Source organism: Alosa pseudoharengus, unplaced genomic scaffold, assembly GCF_046254945.1.
Source record: "Alosa pseudoharengus isolate Yale_2024_CS ecotype anadromous, Long Island Sound unplaced genomic scaffold, YU_APseudo_1.1 YU_APseudo_1.1_scf_8, whole genome shotgun sequence".
NCBI lineage: Eukaryota > Metazoa > Chordata > Actinopteri > Clupeiformes > Clupeidae > Alosa > Alosa pseudoharengus.
In genome coordinates this window covers 28,670,100-28,687,973 of record NW_027468870.1, presented here as the reverse complement: position 1 = coordinate 28,687,973, position 17,874 = coordinate 28,670,100, and the positions used below count along the sequence as shown (strand labels likewise).

Here is a 17,874-nt window from a genome sequence, read left to right as displayed (position 1 = left end):
ACTGGTATTACAAAATCCCGGTTATGGCAGTGACTGTTATGTTAAAAGTATTTACCTGAGTTAAATGTCGGGCACTTATCGGCTTTCATTCATAACCGTAGCACTGCAGCTTCGTTAGTAATGTTAAAGCATAGTGTTAACGTTAGTTAGCCCAATGTTATTGTCGCGCGATGTAGCCTAGTAAGTTACAACGTTTCATAGCATTGCACGCGACAATGTATCATATCGTAGCCTAGTCTAAACAGTCTTTCCCTTCACATTTCTCCCATCTTTTCCCAGAACACGATGTTCATGTTGATTCAATGGGTTGAAGATCCCCCAACCTGGGATGTATTGCCTGTAAAGAAGGTCATTTACGGCGAAATCGAGGTTGGTAATGTATGCGATGTGGAGTATTTGGAGGAGTCAAGTCCAGCAAGAATTATAGAGTTAGGTTGGTATTTAAGTCTATACACACGATCCTACGAATCAATATAGAAAATAGTAACGTTTTATGTTGTGTTCACAGATGCCACTTTTCAGGAACAATGTCTTGCTAAGAAACCTCTAGGAACTGTAATGAGTTTTTTTGTTGTTGATGTTGTTTTTGTTTTGTTGTCTTTATCAGGGAGCAGAAACACGTTGCTAAAAGCACTGGGAAAACTGGAGAGAGACAGGGCAGGAGGCCCAACAACAGCACCCGGGCCAAGCGGCCGTGGTCAGAGAGAGAAGCGCCCCCCTGCACCATACTCACCTGGTGGCATCACCAGTGACAATGATGAGGTGCGTATACGTGAAATTCAACAGTAGGCCTATGTTGTTCTGTGATTGGTCGCCTATCTCAGGAGAAAATTTGCTCCATGGTCTCCAGGCTGCCTTAGCAGCGTGAATCAAATCGCGCGCAAGGCAGCATGGGAACACCCAGGCTAGCTTATAAAAGGATGGTGGTTGAATCATCTCAGCCAAGATGTGATGGTTATACACTTGTTTCACAGGAGAACCCATAGAACCCAATTCATTTGGTGACGGATTCAGAGTAGAATGTCTATTTGTCACACATAATCATATTTTCTCATGTCTTACAGTTTGTCCCCATGAAACGCAAGAAGAAGGAAAGGGAGTCCTTATCAAAAAAATTTCTAATGGAATACCACGTAAGTGTACAGACATTTTGTTTGTGGTTTTTCAGAGCTGTAGCCTATGTGGACTATAATTTGTGTCATATGGTTACAGTGTTTTCTAACGTAAGTGGTTCTGTCCTCCTCTCCACCCCACAGGCCGGTCTGGGAAAGTCCTCTGGCGATTCAGTAAGTGAACTCGCAATGGTTTTCAGAGCTGTATGTGGACTATTATTTGTATCATATGGTTAGTGTTTTCTAACGTATGTGGTTCTGTCCTCCTCTCCACCCCACAGGCCGGTCTGGGAAAGTCCTCTGGCGATTCAGTAAGTGAACTCGCAATAGTTTTCAGCGCAAATTGTGCAGCCCTACTCATCAGACCAACTCATGCTTTTTTCTCTCTCTAGGATTCAGCTACAATCAATAGCATGTCACACCAGCTTGATGAGATCTACAATATCTTAATTGATATGAACCATAGAATTAGCAGGCTGGAGAAACATATAATTACAAGTAAGACTCAAGTTGTTAAGTTACAAGTACTCAAGTTGTTGTTTTTAAGAGCTCTTCTTAATATTTTATATTGTTGGTTGGTTTAATTTCCAAGTGTATTATGATGGAATATGAATATCTAATTTAAAACTAAGTGGGTATTAATTAATTCTTTTTTCATGTTATTGTACAGACCACAAAACGCCTATGCCAGCAGGAGCGTCAGTACCACCAACAGTGCAACACCCACTGGCTGCACCACCAGCACCAGTGCGCCAACCAGCACCACCACCCCCATCAGCAAGTGCAACTACCATCTGCAGCACCAACAACACAGATGTATGTATTGTGCTTGTGTGGTGCACTTAATATGATAAGATAATATGGCCATGTTGGTGGCACCCATACAGAAAAATAACATATCCACATATATGCAGCTTGAACATATTCCTGTATAAGCACATCTATGTTAAATATATTTCCATGTATTTATCAATATATTTCAAAATAATGTATTAAATATATTGTAGCCATCTATTCAAATATAAGCTGGATGTAGCTACATGTGAATATATTTTTTCCCTTGATTTTTCTGTATGGGCAGTAGGAATCACAATATCACCTGCTCATTAACATTAGGATAGGTTATAATTAGGGCTGTCAAAATAACACGTTAATTGCAATTAATTAATTACAGAAATATTAATATGCTAAAAAATGTAACGCTGATTAATCACATTTCATAGTGACATTTGACCCAGTGCAGTCTAGCTTTCATGACTGAAGGAAGCATACGAGAAAGCACTGCTTTGAATGAAAAATGTAGGTTAGGCCTAAAAAGAACGCCCAGACCAATATACTTTTGACAGGAGCATCAATCTACTATTTCTGCAGTAAGGAATTTCCGTTGCCTACCATAGGAGTTCGTCATGTCTGAAGTAGCACCTCAATGCAAAACAATCCAGTTAGGCCTACGAGTTAGCACACTGATGATGATAATGCTAGCCGCCAGCCTTGTCAAAGTTAACTTTGCTAACGTTTTGCTGAGCCTACCCTATGACCGACTAACTAACTAACCAACAAACTCCCTTAATAAATTGACTACATTTGTTGCACACATTTGTTGCAACAAAAAGTCTTCAAAAGTATGTAGAAGGTGGTTACATTTATTTCCATTCCAATAACTTCACATTACATTTCCATTTGCACTTGTAGGCTATGCTGCTTCAATTTCTTTGTTCCTACTATTTAGTTTATTTTCTTGAACTGCTATTTCTTATCCTGGACTGTCACCTACTGGATAGAAAAGGCAACAACCTAGTAATTATGTGAATTAAAATCTACACGTTTGAATGGCCAAAAAAAAGATAAATCATAGGTGTATTTCCACACATTACCTTGGTGTTAGGGTAGCCTACTCTGCACGTACCATTGACAGTGAGTGGTAACTTCAGTCATTTGCATTTATCATGCTAAAAATCTGACACCAAGCACTATGCTGATGCCTATCAAAGGGGAAATTATAATAAAAGAGAGACACGTTGAACTTTAAAGTCTATAATGTTGGTTTGGCTGTTCATTGATTCGCTCATCTGCCAAACTTGTTTTCAAGATATGTTCATAGCAAAAATGGATGCATGGAAATAATTTAGATTAATGTCACAGAGTGTGTAATTAATTAGATTAAATGTTTTAATCGATTGACAGCCCTAATTATAATAGTCTCCCTTTACATAGAAAGGTTTTTTGTGGTTTAGGGAGCATAATACTAGGGATGCTATCTCCTGCTAAATGTCATTTTTGTAGAGGTCTGTGGAATTGTTTTTGAGTCATATCTAACAACAGTTGTGACTGACACAAGTGAGGAGTAGTAACCATTTCGTAATCAAAATTCATGTGTATATCCACAGGTTCATATAGGACCTTCCACTTCAATAACCCAGCTTCAATATGGTTCAATCAAGTGGTTTAATGCTAAAAAGGCCACGAAGGACCTTCTTCTGGCCGTGTTTGGGAGGAGCATACTTGCCAGCCACTCCTACACTGGCAAACAGTCCAATGCTTTCCGGGCTAAAGCAGCTAAACCCCAGCTTAACCCGGTCAAAGTGAGCGACATTATAAGTGAGTAAAACTTTATTTCTCCCTCACAATGTAATGGTTGATATATTGACTTTAAACTGTTTATACATTATATACAGTATCCTCCACTGTAATTGGCACACCTGTTGTTAGTTTCTGCATTATCGTGAATGAATATAAGATTTGAAAAGCTGAAAAAAAGCCTATGTCCAATTAAAGCATATCATAACAACAGCTAACTTGCAATATAAAGCACATGCTAACATATTCCTACACTTTCCCGCTGTTTTTGTTTCCACAGATTACATCACTATACGGTTTGGGGTCGACCAGGGGGCAAATGTGCGGATCAGGAAAAGATGGAGAAGAGGCGGACACATTGACTGACACACACACACACTGATTATTTGTAACAGTAATAATTTTTGTTATTGTTGTTATTTCTTTGTTTGTTTGTTTTTTTGTTTATTTATTTATTTATTTATTTATATTTAATAATAAATATAATTACTTCATGTCTGTTATTGGGAACTGGTTTATTTAAATTCAATATTGTTTATATAACCCTATAGGATTTAATTTAGTAACATCCTATAGGATTTAAAATCCTTTAAGTGTTTTTAAAAGACAAAAACCTATAGGAATAATATCCTTTAGGATTCCAATAGAGGAAATCCTGTAGGATTTCTATCAGATTTTGGAACCGAAATCCTATAGGAATTCAATAATCCTACTGGATTATTTTTTTTGTAAATCCTATAGGATTCTGGTTCCAAAATCTGATAGAAATCCTACAGGATTTCCTCTATTGGAATCCTAAAGGACTTTCTGATAAGGGTATAAGGCTACTGGAGGAAGTGTAGTGGTTGCAGAGTGAAGATGTTTTTCACGGGTGTCATTAAAGGTGTGAAAACGGTAAGAATATGTAAAAATATGCCTGACGTTTTCGTGGTGTAGCCGAGGCCTGAGAGATACGCAGGTAGCCGTGAGCGGTAGAGTGAGAGGGAGAAAGAGTTAGTATGCCAGGCCAGTTAGCGATAGGGTGGCCATAAATTCGGATTTAGGCCGGACATACGGATTTTAAACATAAAACATAAACATACGGACGCTCATTTGTCCTCCTTTTTTAGGGTTGCGTTGGGCTTAGAATCTCTGCTCGGACGCAGCATCGTTTCACAAACTATGGACACGAAGACTGCTGGTCAAATTATGCGCGGACCAGTGCTTCTGTCACTCGTCTGATAATTTGCTGCGCAATTTATGAAGGAACCACGGACCGACAGAAAAAGAAAACAAACGTTTTCGCAATCGGGAGGAAATACACGTGAAGTTGATCTGTTTGCATCTCTCCAGCGTATGTTGCTGGCCTAGTCTAAGTAAATATATGTCTATAGCCTACAGTACCTGTAATATCTGTCTGCTGAAATATAACAGCATTTTTTTTATGTCGGCGACTACATAAAATGTTGGCTACATAAAAAAAACCATATACGTGCGTGCTTGAGATGAAACCAGCAGTTTTTCAGCAGGAACATGGATGCGAGGAGGACCTGTCTCTTAATTAATGGAGTGGTTTCACTTTGTGGTTGTGGTGGTTTTACAATGTTTCAGTCAAGCTTTGGTTGGTTTAAATACAACTGGTGTGCAAAATGTAAAGTAGTGGATCAACTTTGATTTGCTGTGCTGCATATGGGACAATAGATGCACACAGTAAATTATATAAAGTAGGCCTATTAAAGTATGTAAATAGCTTAGTAAGTCTACCTTAGAAAAATATTGAAGGGAATCCAGTCCAGTAAACATGTTTGGTAAGTAGCCTAGGCTACTACAGATACAGGTGTAGAACAGTCAGTCTCAGCCAGTAGCACAACCAGATATGTATAGCCAGCTTCAAAAGCAAGCAGCCCAGACCCTAAAATTGGTTATTTATAGCTGTGAAGGTAATTCATACACAATTATTGTCTTTCGCCAAAATATATTTGTTAACAGTTTTAAGTTTTCGTGTGTATCTTTTTTGCCGTGGTATAGTCTTAATTTTTTCATTTAGATGTCTTAAAAAGGTCTTAAAAGTCTTTAAATTTGGACTTAGAAAATGTGCAGATACCCTGACCATTTACAAATGAGTTAAACAGCATCAAATGTGTATATTTCTTAAGAAATGAATACTTTAAAACACAATTACTGTGTCAGTATTATCATTTAAATAATATAAAAGTGTTTTTCTTTTACCTTTGTGGTTACTCATTATCATTTTGTGATTTATGTTGTATTTAATATGCCATTTAAGAAGCTTTAGTCTTTAGGAACTTTTTAATTGCGGTTAATCAAGATGAATTCATTTCAAAATATATATTTTTAATCGTTTGACAGCCCTATAATAATATTGGAGAAGGGGAATGGCTACACAAATCCTGGGTGTGTTCACACTGTTTTTGCTTTTAGATAATAATAATAATAACCCAAAATGATTGTCATGCATAAGACTTTTTTTCCTATCCTGGACTCGGTCCTGACTCGGACTGGAACCTTTTTGGACTCGGTCTTGTCTTGGACTCGAACCTCTTTGGACTCGGTCTTGACTTGGTCTCGACTAGTCCTGGTCTTGGACTTGACTTGGACTCGACAAAGGTGGTCTTGACTACAGCCCTGCCTCTGTGTGTGCACGTGAGTTTTTTTTTCTTTACCGGTGTCGTTAAAGGTGTGAAAGCGGTAACAGAAAATTCACCTGGCGGTTTCGTGTAGACGTATTGAGTCGAGAGCCAACAGAGGATGATTTCAGGTCATTGAGGGAGGCACTCCAGGGGTCCTCCTGTGCGATGGCGTGGCTCTTGGAACCTGAGCCCTAAGGAAGTTCCCTTGCTCTGCCGGAGGACCTCACAGCTTTATTTGTGCGTTCCATAATTTCCCAGCATCCGAACCAGGGCTCTCTGGCCATTCCAGTTTCTGTTTTCAGATTAAAGACAATTTAGGCTAATGATTACATCATTAATGGCAATGATAACATGCACACATTTACATTAGTTGCATACCTCCATTTTGACCTTTTCTTGATCAATCAAACCTGATCACAACATATATGCTCACTGTCCAGCAGTGGGATGCTGTGCAGGCTGCCACAGTCGGCCAGAGCACCAACAGCCTTTGGCACTCACTTTGCGAGGGCAGGCTGTAGGCGCAACTCAACACATGCCCCGAATCGAAGTGATTTCTCCTTCTGCAGTTGTAGGTTATATAGCCCTTATAGACCCTCGCACTATCATTCATGGACAGCAAAAGGTTTTGAACTAGACTTGGGTATGACCTTTCCAGATGTATAGCTAGCTGAATGTGTCTGCTACTGATGCTATTGAGATGCTATTATTCATTTTTATTTACTTTCTGGACCCCCCCCCTCCCCCTCTCAGATAACATTATACACTTAACATAGATACCCTCAGGTGAGCATATGTCTTTTTTTACTACAAGCACTTTGACACTTACCGAGACATGATGGATCTTCCCCTTCTGTTCATAGCTAGCTCTGACTTGCCCTATTAGCATGCTAGAACTGTAGGCGCAACTCTCCACATGCCCCGAATCTAAGTGATTTCTTTGTCTGCAGTTGTAGGTTATATAGCCCTTATAGACCCTCGCACTATCTAGCGGTGCACCAGCTCTGACTTGCCCTATTAGCATTGCCATGGCTCCTAGGATCACTAAGCAACTTTTTTTGTGTATTTGTGTGAATTATCGCCATATGTCCTTGGTCTTCAGAGCTCCTGTGCAGAGATAGATGCCTGGCTGTTCATGCATGGCTGCCAGGGCTCACCCTGTGGGGTGGGGTCTGGGTATGGGAGCTAAACACGTAGCAACCCGGGCCCCTCACTGTTGGGTGTGGGCATAGGTAAGCGTGTGCAAGCAGTTGGGGGTTGAGGTATTGTGTGATTGAAGATTTGAAGATGTGGTGTTTTGTGATGTTCAGTATGCTTCTCATGTACTTACTGTGCCTTACTAACACCCAACTCTAAACCCAGTGCTAGTTTTTTCCCACTTGTTGCTTTCTGTTGTGTGTGCGTGTCTACTGCCGCTGCTGTGGGAAGTCCAGTTCCAAACGACGAGTCACTGGGAAAGATGAGCCAAGACGACGAGTGACTTTTATTCTGCGATCTCAATTTCATCATTAAGGAAAGTTTGTTTTCAAGCCTAACATTATTTCTGTGCCTGTTAACCATTGAAGCCTCATTAGTGTTTGTTTGTTGACTGCTAACAGGTCCTGGAACGGCTGGAATTCCAAGGAGCGACGTCATCCCTGTGTTGGAACACATCCCTATGACTGCCCTACTATCGCCTGTTGTCCCGTTGACCGGATTCCTGGCCTGCGCAGCCTAGCTAATCCCAATCATCCCTACACTCTATAGAAACCTTACAGCCCTGTAACTGACCCTAGGCAGATGGGTCAGGCCCTTGAGTCGTGGATCTGCTCGAGGTTTCTTCCTATATGCATCTCCAATTCTAGGGAGTTTTTTTATCGCCCCAGTTACTCACAGGCTCTCTTCATGTTCAACACTGTAGCGCCATGAGACATGTAATGTTTTGGCCCTCTATAAAATTGAATTGAGGGCCCTATTTTAATGGTCTAAAACGGAAGTGTCTTTGCGCAAAACGCAATTCACTTTGTGGGCGGATCTCGGGCGCTGATGCTATTTTACCGGCGGGATATTTGACTGTTGCGCCCGACGCAAATCTAAAATGGGGTTGTCTGAAGTAGCTACATTAATCATGGGTGTGGTTTGGGCGTAACGTGCAATAAACCAATCAGAGCGTCATCTCACATTCCCTTTAACAACTGGCACGCTTGTTCCATAGCTGATTGCTATTATGGTGGCGTATTTGCCAGGCGCAGCCAGGAGCGTTCACAGCGCTATAATCACTGTTCAGTTGGGAACAGTTAGCTATTGATTTTTCATCTTGACAAAATGTAATACAGAATTGTCACAAAGACATACTTTCCGATTTTTTGGGATCATTCTCACTGAATCACGAGGTTATGAATGCATGGTGATATATTTGCAATGTACAATGTAATCTAACATTACCTCTCTATCGACAATGCATATCTTCTGTCAGTTAATTTCTTCTCTCCCGTGCTGCCGCTGGGGCATTTGGGTTAAATGGCATCGGCATGCAGTTCAACATCACGTCTCCTTAAAGGAACACGCCACCCAATGTCAGTAGTAATATATGTTCTTACCTTAACTTTCACGAGTTGAGTCATACCTCTCCCGTGTCCGTACGTGCACTCAATCGCTCTGGTGCGCGGCTGGACTGTGTTAGCATGTTGCTATGCTAGCGGGCTTTGACGGCAACTAAGCGTAGAAGTAATCAAAAACATCCACGTTTTACCGACTTAAATACAGTTGCACGAGTAGTTGATAGAAATGCTACGGCCACGCAACGTGAAACGTGGCGATTTTCCAAGCGAATAAACCGGAGAACTACAATGTGTGGCGCAATAGCACTTGGGAGTACTTCGACCTAGCGTAGTAGTATTGTTAACACCTAATTGTAGATCCTATCCACCACAGAGTTTAGAATCCATGCTGGATCGACCCTCAGCCTCTCCCTCCCCTCTGAGCGAGAGAGAGGCACACACACTAGAGATGCGCTGATGGGCTATTATTTCAACCATAACTGCATAGCAAAACTTATCATCCATCAGCCATCCATCAACACCAAAGTTTTTTGACCAATTTTCGAAACGGCACCCGCCCACCATCCGCTGGTTGTTTTAATGTAGGGGAGAACTGGTACAATTGTAACAGCGGTACAAATGTAACAGTGTTTTATTCTCAAGATATGGTGTAGCTACGGAAACGTAAACAGACACATATCATGTAATTATGTATAATCTTACAGCCATCCAAATATGAATGGTCTACTATAAATACGACCAGAGATATTAAGCAAAAAGGTGCAAAATTCAAGCATCGCGATTTTTTATTTATTTTTAACCGCAACTGTTTGTTTAAGTTTGCTTTGTGAAATTTCAGCGTGTGGACTTCAATCACATGTCATTCATATCTTCAGTCCCTCTGTTTCAAGTTAACATGAGTCCTATTTGATTTATGTAGTCACAGCACATGCAATTAAATTAAAATAAAAACATGACCTGTGCGGGTCAGTTGTAACACCAGTCTCTATGGCAAAATGAACTGATTTTATCGCGAATGCACGAACATTCTCATGGCGAGTTATGGATTATGATTTTTGTGCCGCCATCACCCAATTAAAGTTAACACAGCAACTTGAAATATCACTGTTGGACCAAATGCTTCAGACATGTAAGAAATAAGCAGTTTATCAACTATATTTACTGGTTTTATCAAGTGGATATGGCCAAAATAAGCATATTTAAAGGTTATTGTGAGCTATAACACCGTAATATGGTCTGCAATGGCTAATCAATAATGCAATAAATTAGCTTTAACAGTCATACATTTGGACTTTTTTTCTTGATTTTATATGAAAACAGATGCTCTTTGTTTAACCCAGCACTGTTTTGTGTTAAAATATTGTAGCGCCGAGGCTATTTGCCCCGTGTTGGACTTTCCCCTGTGTTCCCCTGTGTCTTCTGTTTTCCCGGCGTGTGCGCGTGTGTGTGTGTGTGTGCGTGCGAGAGTGTCTGTGTCTCCCTCTCCCTTCTGTGTCATAGAATGTGTCAATAAGTTCTGATGTGTTTTGATTGGGGGGAGGTGTCCGGGAGGGAATATTTAGGGGTTCGGATAAGTTAGCGATTGATAAGGGGAGGGAATAGAATAGGGGGTTCTAAGACGTCTAGTAAGTTTAGTCAGAGTAGAAGTGAATTACGTGCGAGTGAGTTGTGTTGCGTTGTGTTGTCTGCCGATGAGAGTGAATGACAAGAGATTGAGACGTAATTTATCAATATCAGTTTGTTATTTTGTAGTGGACACCTCCTGCTACCCGTACCTTAGCCTGTACATGTTTGGAACGATATCCCAGCCTCCCCGTCTCCTAACTACTCTTCGGCATTACACTGGTGTCTGGAAGTGGGATCGTTACCTCTGCCGAAAATGGATGACATCGCTGGGCTGGTAAGGTCGTTCCCTTTACTTGGACAGACTAGGGACCCTGATAAGGATGTGCCCCGACATGGGCAGGACCACCGAGGTCCGGAGGGACAGAGAGCTATTGCTAGATGGTCTCACAATAACCCCTTTCTGCCATTACTACGAACCGAATGTTCATTAAGCCCTGACTCTAACGCTCGTGCCCCTGACAGTGACACTCACGTTCGTTTTCCTGTTGCTACTGGCAACGGCGAAGAGATCAACCGGAAAGTATTCAATAAAAACATCCGGTTCGCTAGTACGCCAATAGTGGCTAGCGGCGCTAGTGGTGGCTGCCCTGCGCTGTCGGAAGCTAACTGGCTAGCGGGAGAAGCTAGTCGCTACTCCGGTAGCAGCAATACTGTTTGCTTAATTGATTCACATCCCAATTGCCTTCTAAATAAAGTCGAGTCCTCTTCTACAGAAGCACTTTTTGCTCCTTCACTTCCCACACCACCCAGTTTTATGTGTCCAATACCAAACGCCTGCAACTCCCATCAGCTCCTTGATATTGAGCCCCTTAGCATGCATGCTAATTTCCCATCCGAACACACTAGCATTGCGGCAAACACTCTGCAAAAAGGCTCCGACGAGGCAACCCGTCTATTTTATACACATAGAGAGAACACCACACAGTTGCCAGACACTCGACCTTCACCCCATCAGTGTGCTCACTCCCCAGTGACTGGGCCTCACTGGGGGGTCAGTCATTCTACCGGCGGGCATGCTACAGCCACAGAGACTGGGCCGTCTGTCCCCCTGACCCCTCTGGTTGCACCTGAACCTGTGCGTAATAGAAGTTTCCTGAAGTTGGGCAGATACGATGGCCGTACCTCTTATGAAGCCTTTTGTGAAAAGTTTGAGCTAATGGCTAACTCTAATGGCTGGAGTGAAGAGGATAGAGTGGGGCAGTTGGCAGCTGCATTGGAGGGGGATGCGCTGCAGGTTTTTCTTGACGTCCGCGGCAGCCAGGTGACCCAGGCAGATGTTCTACACAGGGCATTGTCTCCTCGGTTCGGTGACACCAAGAGAGGCCACCTGCGCCGGGACTGCACCACACTGGACTCAGCTGTTGGCTCTTTACAGCAGGGAAACGGGAAGGGACCGGAGTAATGGGAGTGTCTCCTGGTCCTGTGTGCAGTGTAGAGTCTCCCGTCAGTGTTGTTTCATTTGATTGTGGCCTAGTCGAGTGCTGTCATGTATCTGCTGTTGTAAATAGTCATCCAGTTAAAGCTTTAATAGACACTGGTTCCACCGTCACTCTAGTCCACCCCAGCTTGTTAGTGAACCATGCACTACAACCCCCCAGTGTCCCTTTAACTACCGTCACCGGCGAGCATGTGCCTATGGTCGGCCAGTGTGAGGCGGAGATCCAGGTGGCTGGACAATGCTTTTTCATACGCGTCTGGGTTGCTGAACTTCCTGAGCACTGTATCCTTGGCATTGACTTCCTTCATGCTGCAGCGGCTGTCATTGACCTAGGGGCAGCATGCCTCAGACTTGGAGAGTCAAACACTGCGCCCATCTGTTTCAGCCCCTCACCCCTTCGACCACTGTTAAACTGTGTTGGCGTGCTCCATGCGGCTGAGAATCCTGACCCGCCAGCACCTGAGACCATAACCACTACCCCAGACCTTCCTGTGCCGTTTTCAGCAGCCTGCTCTGGGTCCGAGACTCCACTTCCCCTACGCCCCTTTCCTGCTGTAGTGGAACCTGAGCCTCCAGCACTGGTCACTGATGCACCAACACAGAGACACACCATCCATCAGTTGTGGGAGGACAACAGCGTAGGCCTTGATGAGTCACAAAAACAGATGCTATGGGCTGTGCTGGACCATCATCGTGCTGTTTTTGCTGCAACCCCCGGTGATGTTGGTAGGACCCCGTTGATTCAGCACAGCATTGACACTGGTGATGCAACCCCTATCCGTCAACGTGCACGTCGCTTGCCCCATTCTCGACAGCTGGCTGCAGAACAGTGTCTGGAGGAAATGAAGGCTGCTGGAGTCATCGAGCCCTCTGACAGCCCCTGGGCTTCTCCGGTTGTATTGGTCCCAAAAAAGGATGGCAGCTGGCAGTTTTGTATCGACTTTCGGCGGCTCAACGAGGTGACTGTTAAGGACTCATATCCACTACCCCGGATTGACGAGTCCCTGGATCAGGTGGGTGGGTCGAAGAGGTTCTCGTCGTTGGACCTCCGGTCTGGTTACTGGCAGGTGCCCCTCGCTGCTGATGCCAGACCAAAGACAGCGTTCACTACGGGGACAGGGTTGTGGCAGTTTAACACCATGCCATTTGGGCTTTGTAATGCGCCCGCAACATTCGAGCGGCTGATGGAGCGTGTGCTGCAGGGAATTCCCAAAGAAAGGTGTCTTGTGTATCTTGATGACCTGCTCGTACATGGCAAAGACTTTGAGTCTGCATTGCGTCATCTAGATGCAGTCATCACAAGAATAGCCCAAGCCGGCCTGAAGCTACACCCAGAGAAATGCAGTCTGATGCAACGCGCTGTCACCTTCCTTGGACACCACGTGACTGGAGAGGGGGTTGCTACTGAACACCGGAAGACCGAAGCTGTTCGTGACTGGCCAGCCCCCTGCAACCTACGACAGTTAAGGTCTTTCTTGGGTCTGGCTTCATACTACCGCCGCTTCGTTCCAAGCTTTGCCACTGTGGCTGCCCCACTCCACCAGTTGTCTCAGGGAACAGAAATTTCATTGGGGGCCTGAGCAACAACGTGCTTTTGACAATCTGAAGCTGGCTCTTTGTAGTGCACCAATCCTTGTGGCGCCAGACCCGAAGCTCCCTTTCATCCTGGACACGGATGCCAGCAATGTAGGCCTCGGGGCCGTCCTATCCCAGGTGACTGCAGATGGAGAGAGGGTCATCGAGTATTACAGTCGGTCCTTCAACAGAGCTGAACGCAACTACTGTGTGACCCGGAGAGAACTGTTAGCCGTTGTCGAAGCTGTTCGTCATTTCAAGCATTACCTGTGTGGCCTTCCTTTCGTGGTCCGGACTGACCATGCCTCCCTGCGTTGGCTCCTCTCTTTCCGTGAGCCAGAGGGTCAGGTTGCCCGTTGGATAGAACAGCTACAGGAGTTTCAGTTTGAGATTCAGCACCGGAAGGGAGAAAACCACCAGAATGCTGATGGGCTGTCCAGGAGGAGCTGTTCAGCTGCGTGTCCACAGTGCAGTCGTCTACCTGGTAGCGCTGAGGGCACGTTGCCTGACGTGTTAGAGGATGAACTGCTAGCCATTCAGTGCCGAGCCATACTACCGGCCTCCAACATGTCCTGGGCTACCGAACAACGTAAAGATCCAGAGCTCCAGGTTGTGATCAGCTGGGTGGAGGCTGGACAGCGCCCATCCTGGGAAGATGTAGCTGCTCATGGACTCACAGTGAGGGGCCTGTGGTCCATGAGGGATGGGTTGGCCCTACATGACGGGGTGCTGAAGAGACGCTGGGTGGAGCCTGCAACAGGTTTACCTAAATGGCAGACTGTTGTCCCGATGTTTAGCTGCGGATTGGTCCTAGCAGCCATGCATGGGCAACCTGGAGTGGGTCACTTTGGGGTGAAAAAGACACTGAAGCGTGTGCGGCAACAGTTCTATTGGAGCACGTGCAGGAGGGATGTAGAGTCCTACTGCCGCCGGTGTGACGCATGCACTGCCCGTAAGGAACCCGTGGGCCGTTCCCATGCTCCACTTCAGCAGAGGAGGGTAGGCTATCCGATGGACCGTATAGCTGTGGATGTGATGGGGCCCTTACCCTTTGAGAAATAAATAACCGGAGTTTGGAACGATATCCCAGCCTCCCCGTCTCCTAACTACTCTTCGGCATTACAATATGTTATAGGATTCACGATTTTAGCACTGTTACATTCATGACGCTACTGTTACAACTGTACCGCACTTTTTTATGGCTGTTAAGTTAAATTATTGACAAACTATAACATATTTTTTAAATTCTGTTTCAACTTTCATGGAGTAGACATGTACGACTCTGTTCTGGTCAAATTTCACAACTCTCAAGTCTATCGTCTTTGTGTAAATCGAGTTTGAATTGGAAAAATAAAAAAGTGTTACAATTGTGCCGGTTCTCCCCTATATATATATATAGGCTATATGGGTGATGCAGCGCTGCTGACGTGAGGCTAGAAAGCCCTTGCCTGTTCTAGGAAGACTGATCCAATGCAGCAAATATATTAAAAGGCTAAAGTCGTACATTGGCTATGTTGTAGCCTATTCCCAGAATATCAGCAGCAAACTCAGTCTCTGTCTCGCAAAACAGTCTCCAAATAAAACGCACATCGGCCTGTTGCCTTTTCTGCCAGCTTGTGAAAATATATCGTCCAAAATGCTTGATTGCATTGCATTCTCCACATTTTTAGCTACATTTTCATGTACCACATCAGCATTTTTGTTCAGTGAATCTTTTGTAAATTGCTTTACAATTACCGTCGGGCCTATAGGCCTATTGCCTGGCTTGCCTCAGCTTCGTCACGTCCTTTTACAATTTTATCATTGTAATAAAAAACGCAATTTGCCACATAATTTCAACATGCTCCTGGCCTACTAATTAATGCCTATTGTACTTTATTTTTTGCAAAAAGAAAGAAATCCTTGATAAAATAACAAGTCATTCACATTATAGGCTACTTTACACACTGTTATGTCAGGGTGACTGAAAGCCTGTTCTGAAGACTCCCATTCATTTTGACTGCACGAGCGCGTCTTTTTCAGACAGACAGCGCAATTAATTTTAAAGCAATTTACAAAAGATTTACTGAACAAAAATGCTGATGTGGTACATGAAAATGTAGCTAAAAATGTGGAGAATGCAATGCAATCAAGCATTTTGGACGATATATTGTCACAAGCTGGCATATAGGCAACAGGCCGATGTGCGTTTTATTTGGAGACTGTTTTGCGAGACAGAGACTGAGTTTGCTGCTGATATTCTGGGGATAGGCTACAACATAGCCAATGTACGACTTTAGCCTTTTAAAGGGACACCAGGCAACGTTTTCGTGTTAATTAATCATCTTCATAAGTCGGTATATGTTTAAATGACTCATTACAGGGCGAATGAAGACTCTCTCGCCCGCCCCTACTGCCTGTAGGAAGAATATCCCGCTTGCAAGTTCAGTGTATCGTACCCGGCGACCGAAGCAGTTTCAGTTTCCATCCTGCATCCACAGCACAGAGGGAGGCTAACGAAACGCTAGCGATTGTTGCAAACGTGTGTATAATGGCAGAGCCGGCGAAGAAGCAGCGAAAACCCTTGACGGAAGATGCAAAGAAAAGGAAAAGAGCTTCAGACCGAGCGAGGGGGAGTTTCGTAGAGAAAAAGCATCAGGCTTGCCTGGTGTCCCTTTAATATATTTGCTGCATTGGATCAGTCTTCCTAGAACAGGCAAGGGCTTCCTAGCGTCACGTCAGCAGCGCTGCATCACCCCCTACATTAAAACAACCAGCGGATGGTGGGCGGGTGCCGTTTCGAAGATTGGTCAAAAAACTTTGGTGTTGATGGATGGCTGATGGATGATAAGTTTTGCTATGCAGTTATGGTTGAAATAATAGCCCATCAGCGCATCTCTAGTGTGTGTGCCTCTCTCTCGCTCAGAGGGGAGGGAGAGGCTGAGGGTCGATCCAGCATGGATTCTAAACTCTGTGGTGGATAGGATCTACAATTAGGTGTTAACAATACTACTACGCTAGGTCGAAGTACTCCCAAGTACTATTGCACCACACATTGTAGTTCTCCGGTTTATTCGCTTGGAAAATCGCCACGTTTCACGTTGCGTGGCCGTAGCATTTCTATCAACTACTCGTGCAACTGTATTTAAGTCGGTAAAACGTCGATGTTTTTGATTACTTCTACGCTTAGTTGCCGTCAAAGCCCGCTAGCATAGCAACATGCTAACACAGTCTAGCCGCGCACCAGAGCGTTTGAGTGCACGTACGGACACGGGAGAGGTATGACTCAACTCGTGAAAGTTAAGGTAAGAACATATATTACTACTGACATTGGGTGGCGTGTTCCTTTAAGTCCTCTAACATTTCCTAATTTATGTCATCAACACATCAGTGATTCGTGAAAATGTGTACGCTAGATTTATGCCTATTTTTTCACCTGGACACCACAATGATTTCCCTCGAGTGGTAATATTTTTCTTTGAAATTATGTATGGTTTACAGAAATGGGAACTACATTGTATAGATGAGAGGAGCTAAGTGTGCGTTGCGCAGCACAGGCGGCCAAGCAAGGGCTTCGTTTAAGTTGACCTAACTTTCAACTCTGCACAGTATCCCATTAACTGCGTGACAGTAGACTATTTACAATATTTTCTGTAAAGCAGAGTTTGTAAACACGTTATCATCAACTTAATTCAAGCACAACATGTATTTGAGCAGGAGAGAGAATAACAATGAATGGATGCAGCAACTACAGAAATTGTACATAAATTGTAACCATACTTGCTGCTTTCTTGTACTATCTGTTGCTGGTTAACAGCACATGAAAAGCTAATTCACTAACTCCAGACTTCAAGGCCATCATGGATATAAAACGTTTTTTGAAAATAACGAAAGGATGGATGGAACATAGCAAAGCTTGGAGTTATTTCAGATGGGCTACAACAAGGTAGGCAAAATTATGGTGCTTAAAACCTTACACAACGGTAAATTGGAACAAAACTAAAAGTAACTTTAGCCTTTATAGGGCTGTAGCCTATAAAGTTGTCCAGATTAATAGGTCGTAATTAGGCGTTGTTGTAAAGATATTGCATGTAGATGTTGTACTATAGGCTACTAAATATTTAGGTCACCAATGCACGAACAAAACCGGGAATGGACAAATATTATCAAGGCTTTGAATGTTTCCGTCTGTGCACGGGGGTGTCTGTAGATTGGTATGCAACGCATTCATTCATGCAGGCCTGTGGTCATGCATGCGCCCTTAAAATAGCATCTGCATTTTCGCCACAGACTTTAGACCAGGGAGTTCCTGGTCTGTGGCGGAATTGTTTTCTGAAACTGCAAAATATCAACAGTGAACGTTTGCGCCGGTGTTCCAGTTTAGATGGTGAGCAGGT

The 17,874-nt window shown here is 43.7% G+C and overlaps 1 protein-coding gene across 1 annotated transcript; it reads left to right on the top strand.

The window, feature by feature from the left end:
* The first annotated feature begins 679 nt into the window (after positions 1–679).
* Positions 680–4,055, top strand: LOC143112673 (uncharacterized). The gene is made up of 8 exons (XM_076274946.1): positions 680–762; positions 1,065–1,133; positions 1,257–1,286; positions 1,394–1,423; positions 1,505–1,610; positions 1,783–1,928; positions 3,500–3,710; positions 3,970–4,055. The coding sequence occupies exons 2-8, from the start codon at positions 1,074–1,076 to the stop codon at positions 4,053–4,055; spliced, it is 669 nt and encodes a 222-aa protein (XP_076131061.1). The 5' UTR covers positions 680–762; positions 1,065–1,073.
* Positions 4,056–17,874: the final 13,819 nt, after the last annotated feature.

Excerpts from the sequence above, each read along its gene's own strand:
- LOC143112673 (XM_076274946.1), top strand. The coding sequence starts at position 1,074 with ATGAAACGCAAGAAGAAGGAAAGGGAGTCCTTATCAAAAAAATTTCTA. Across the intron at positions 1,424-1,504 it reads GAAAGTCCTCTGGCGATTCA|GATTCAGCTACAATCAATAG; the intron begins GTAAGTGAACTC and ends TTCTCTCTCTAG. Across the intron at positions 1,929-3,499 it reads GCAGCACCAACAACACAGAT|GTTCATATAGGACCTTCCAC; the intron begins GTATGTATTGTG and ends GTATATCCACAG.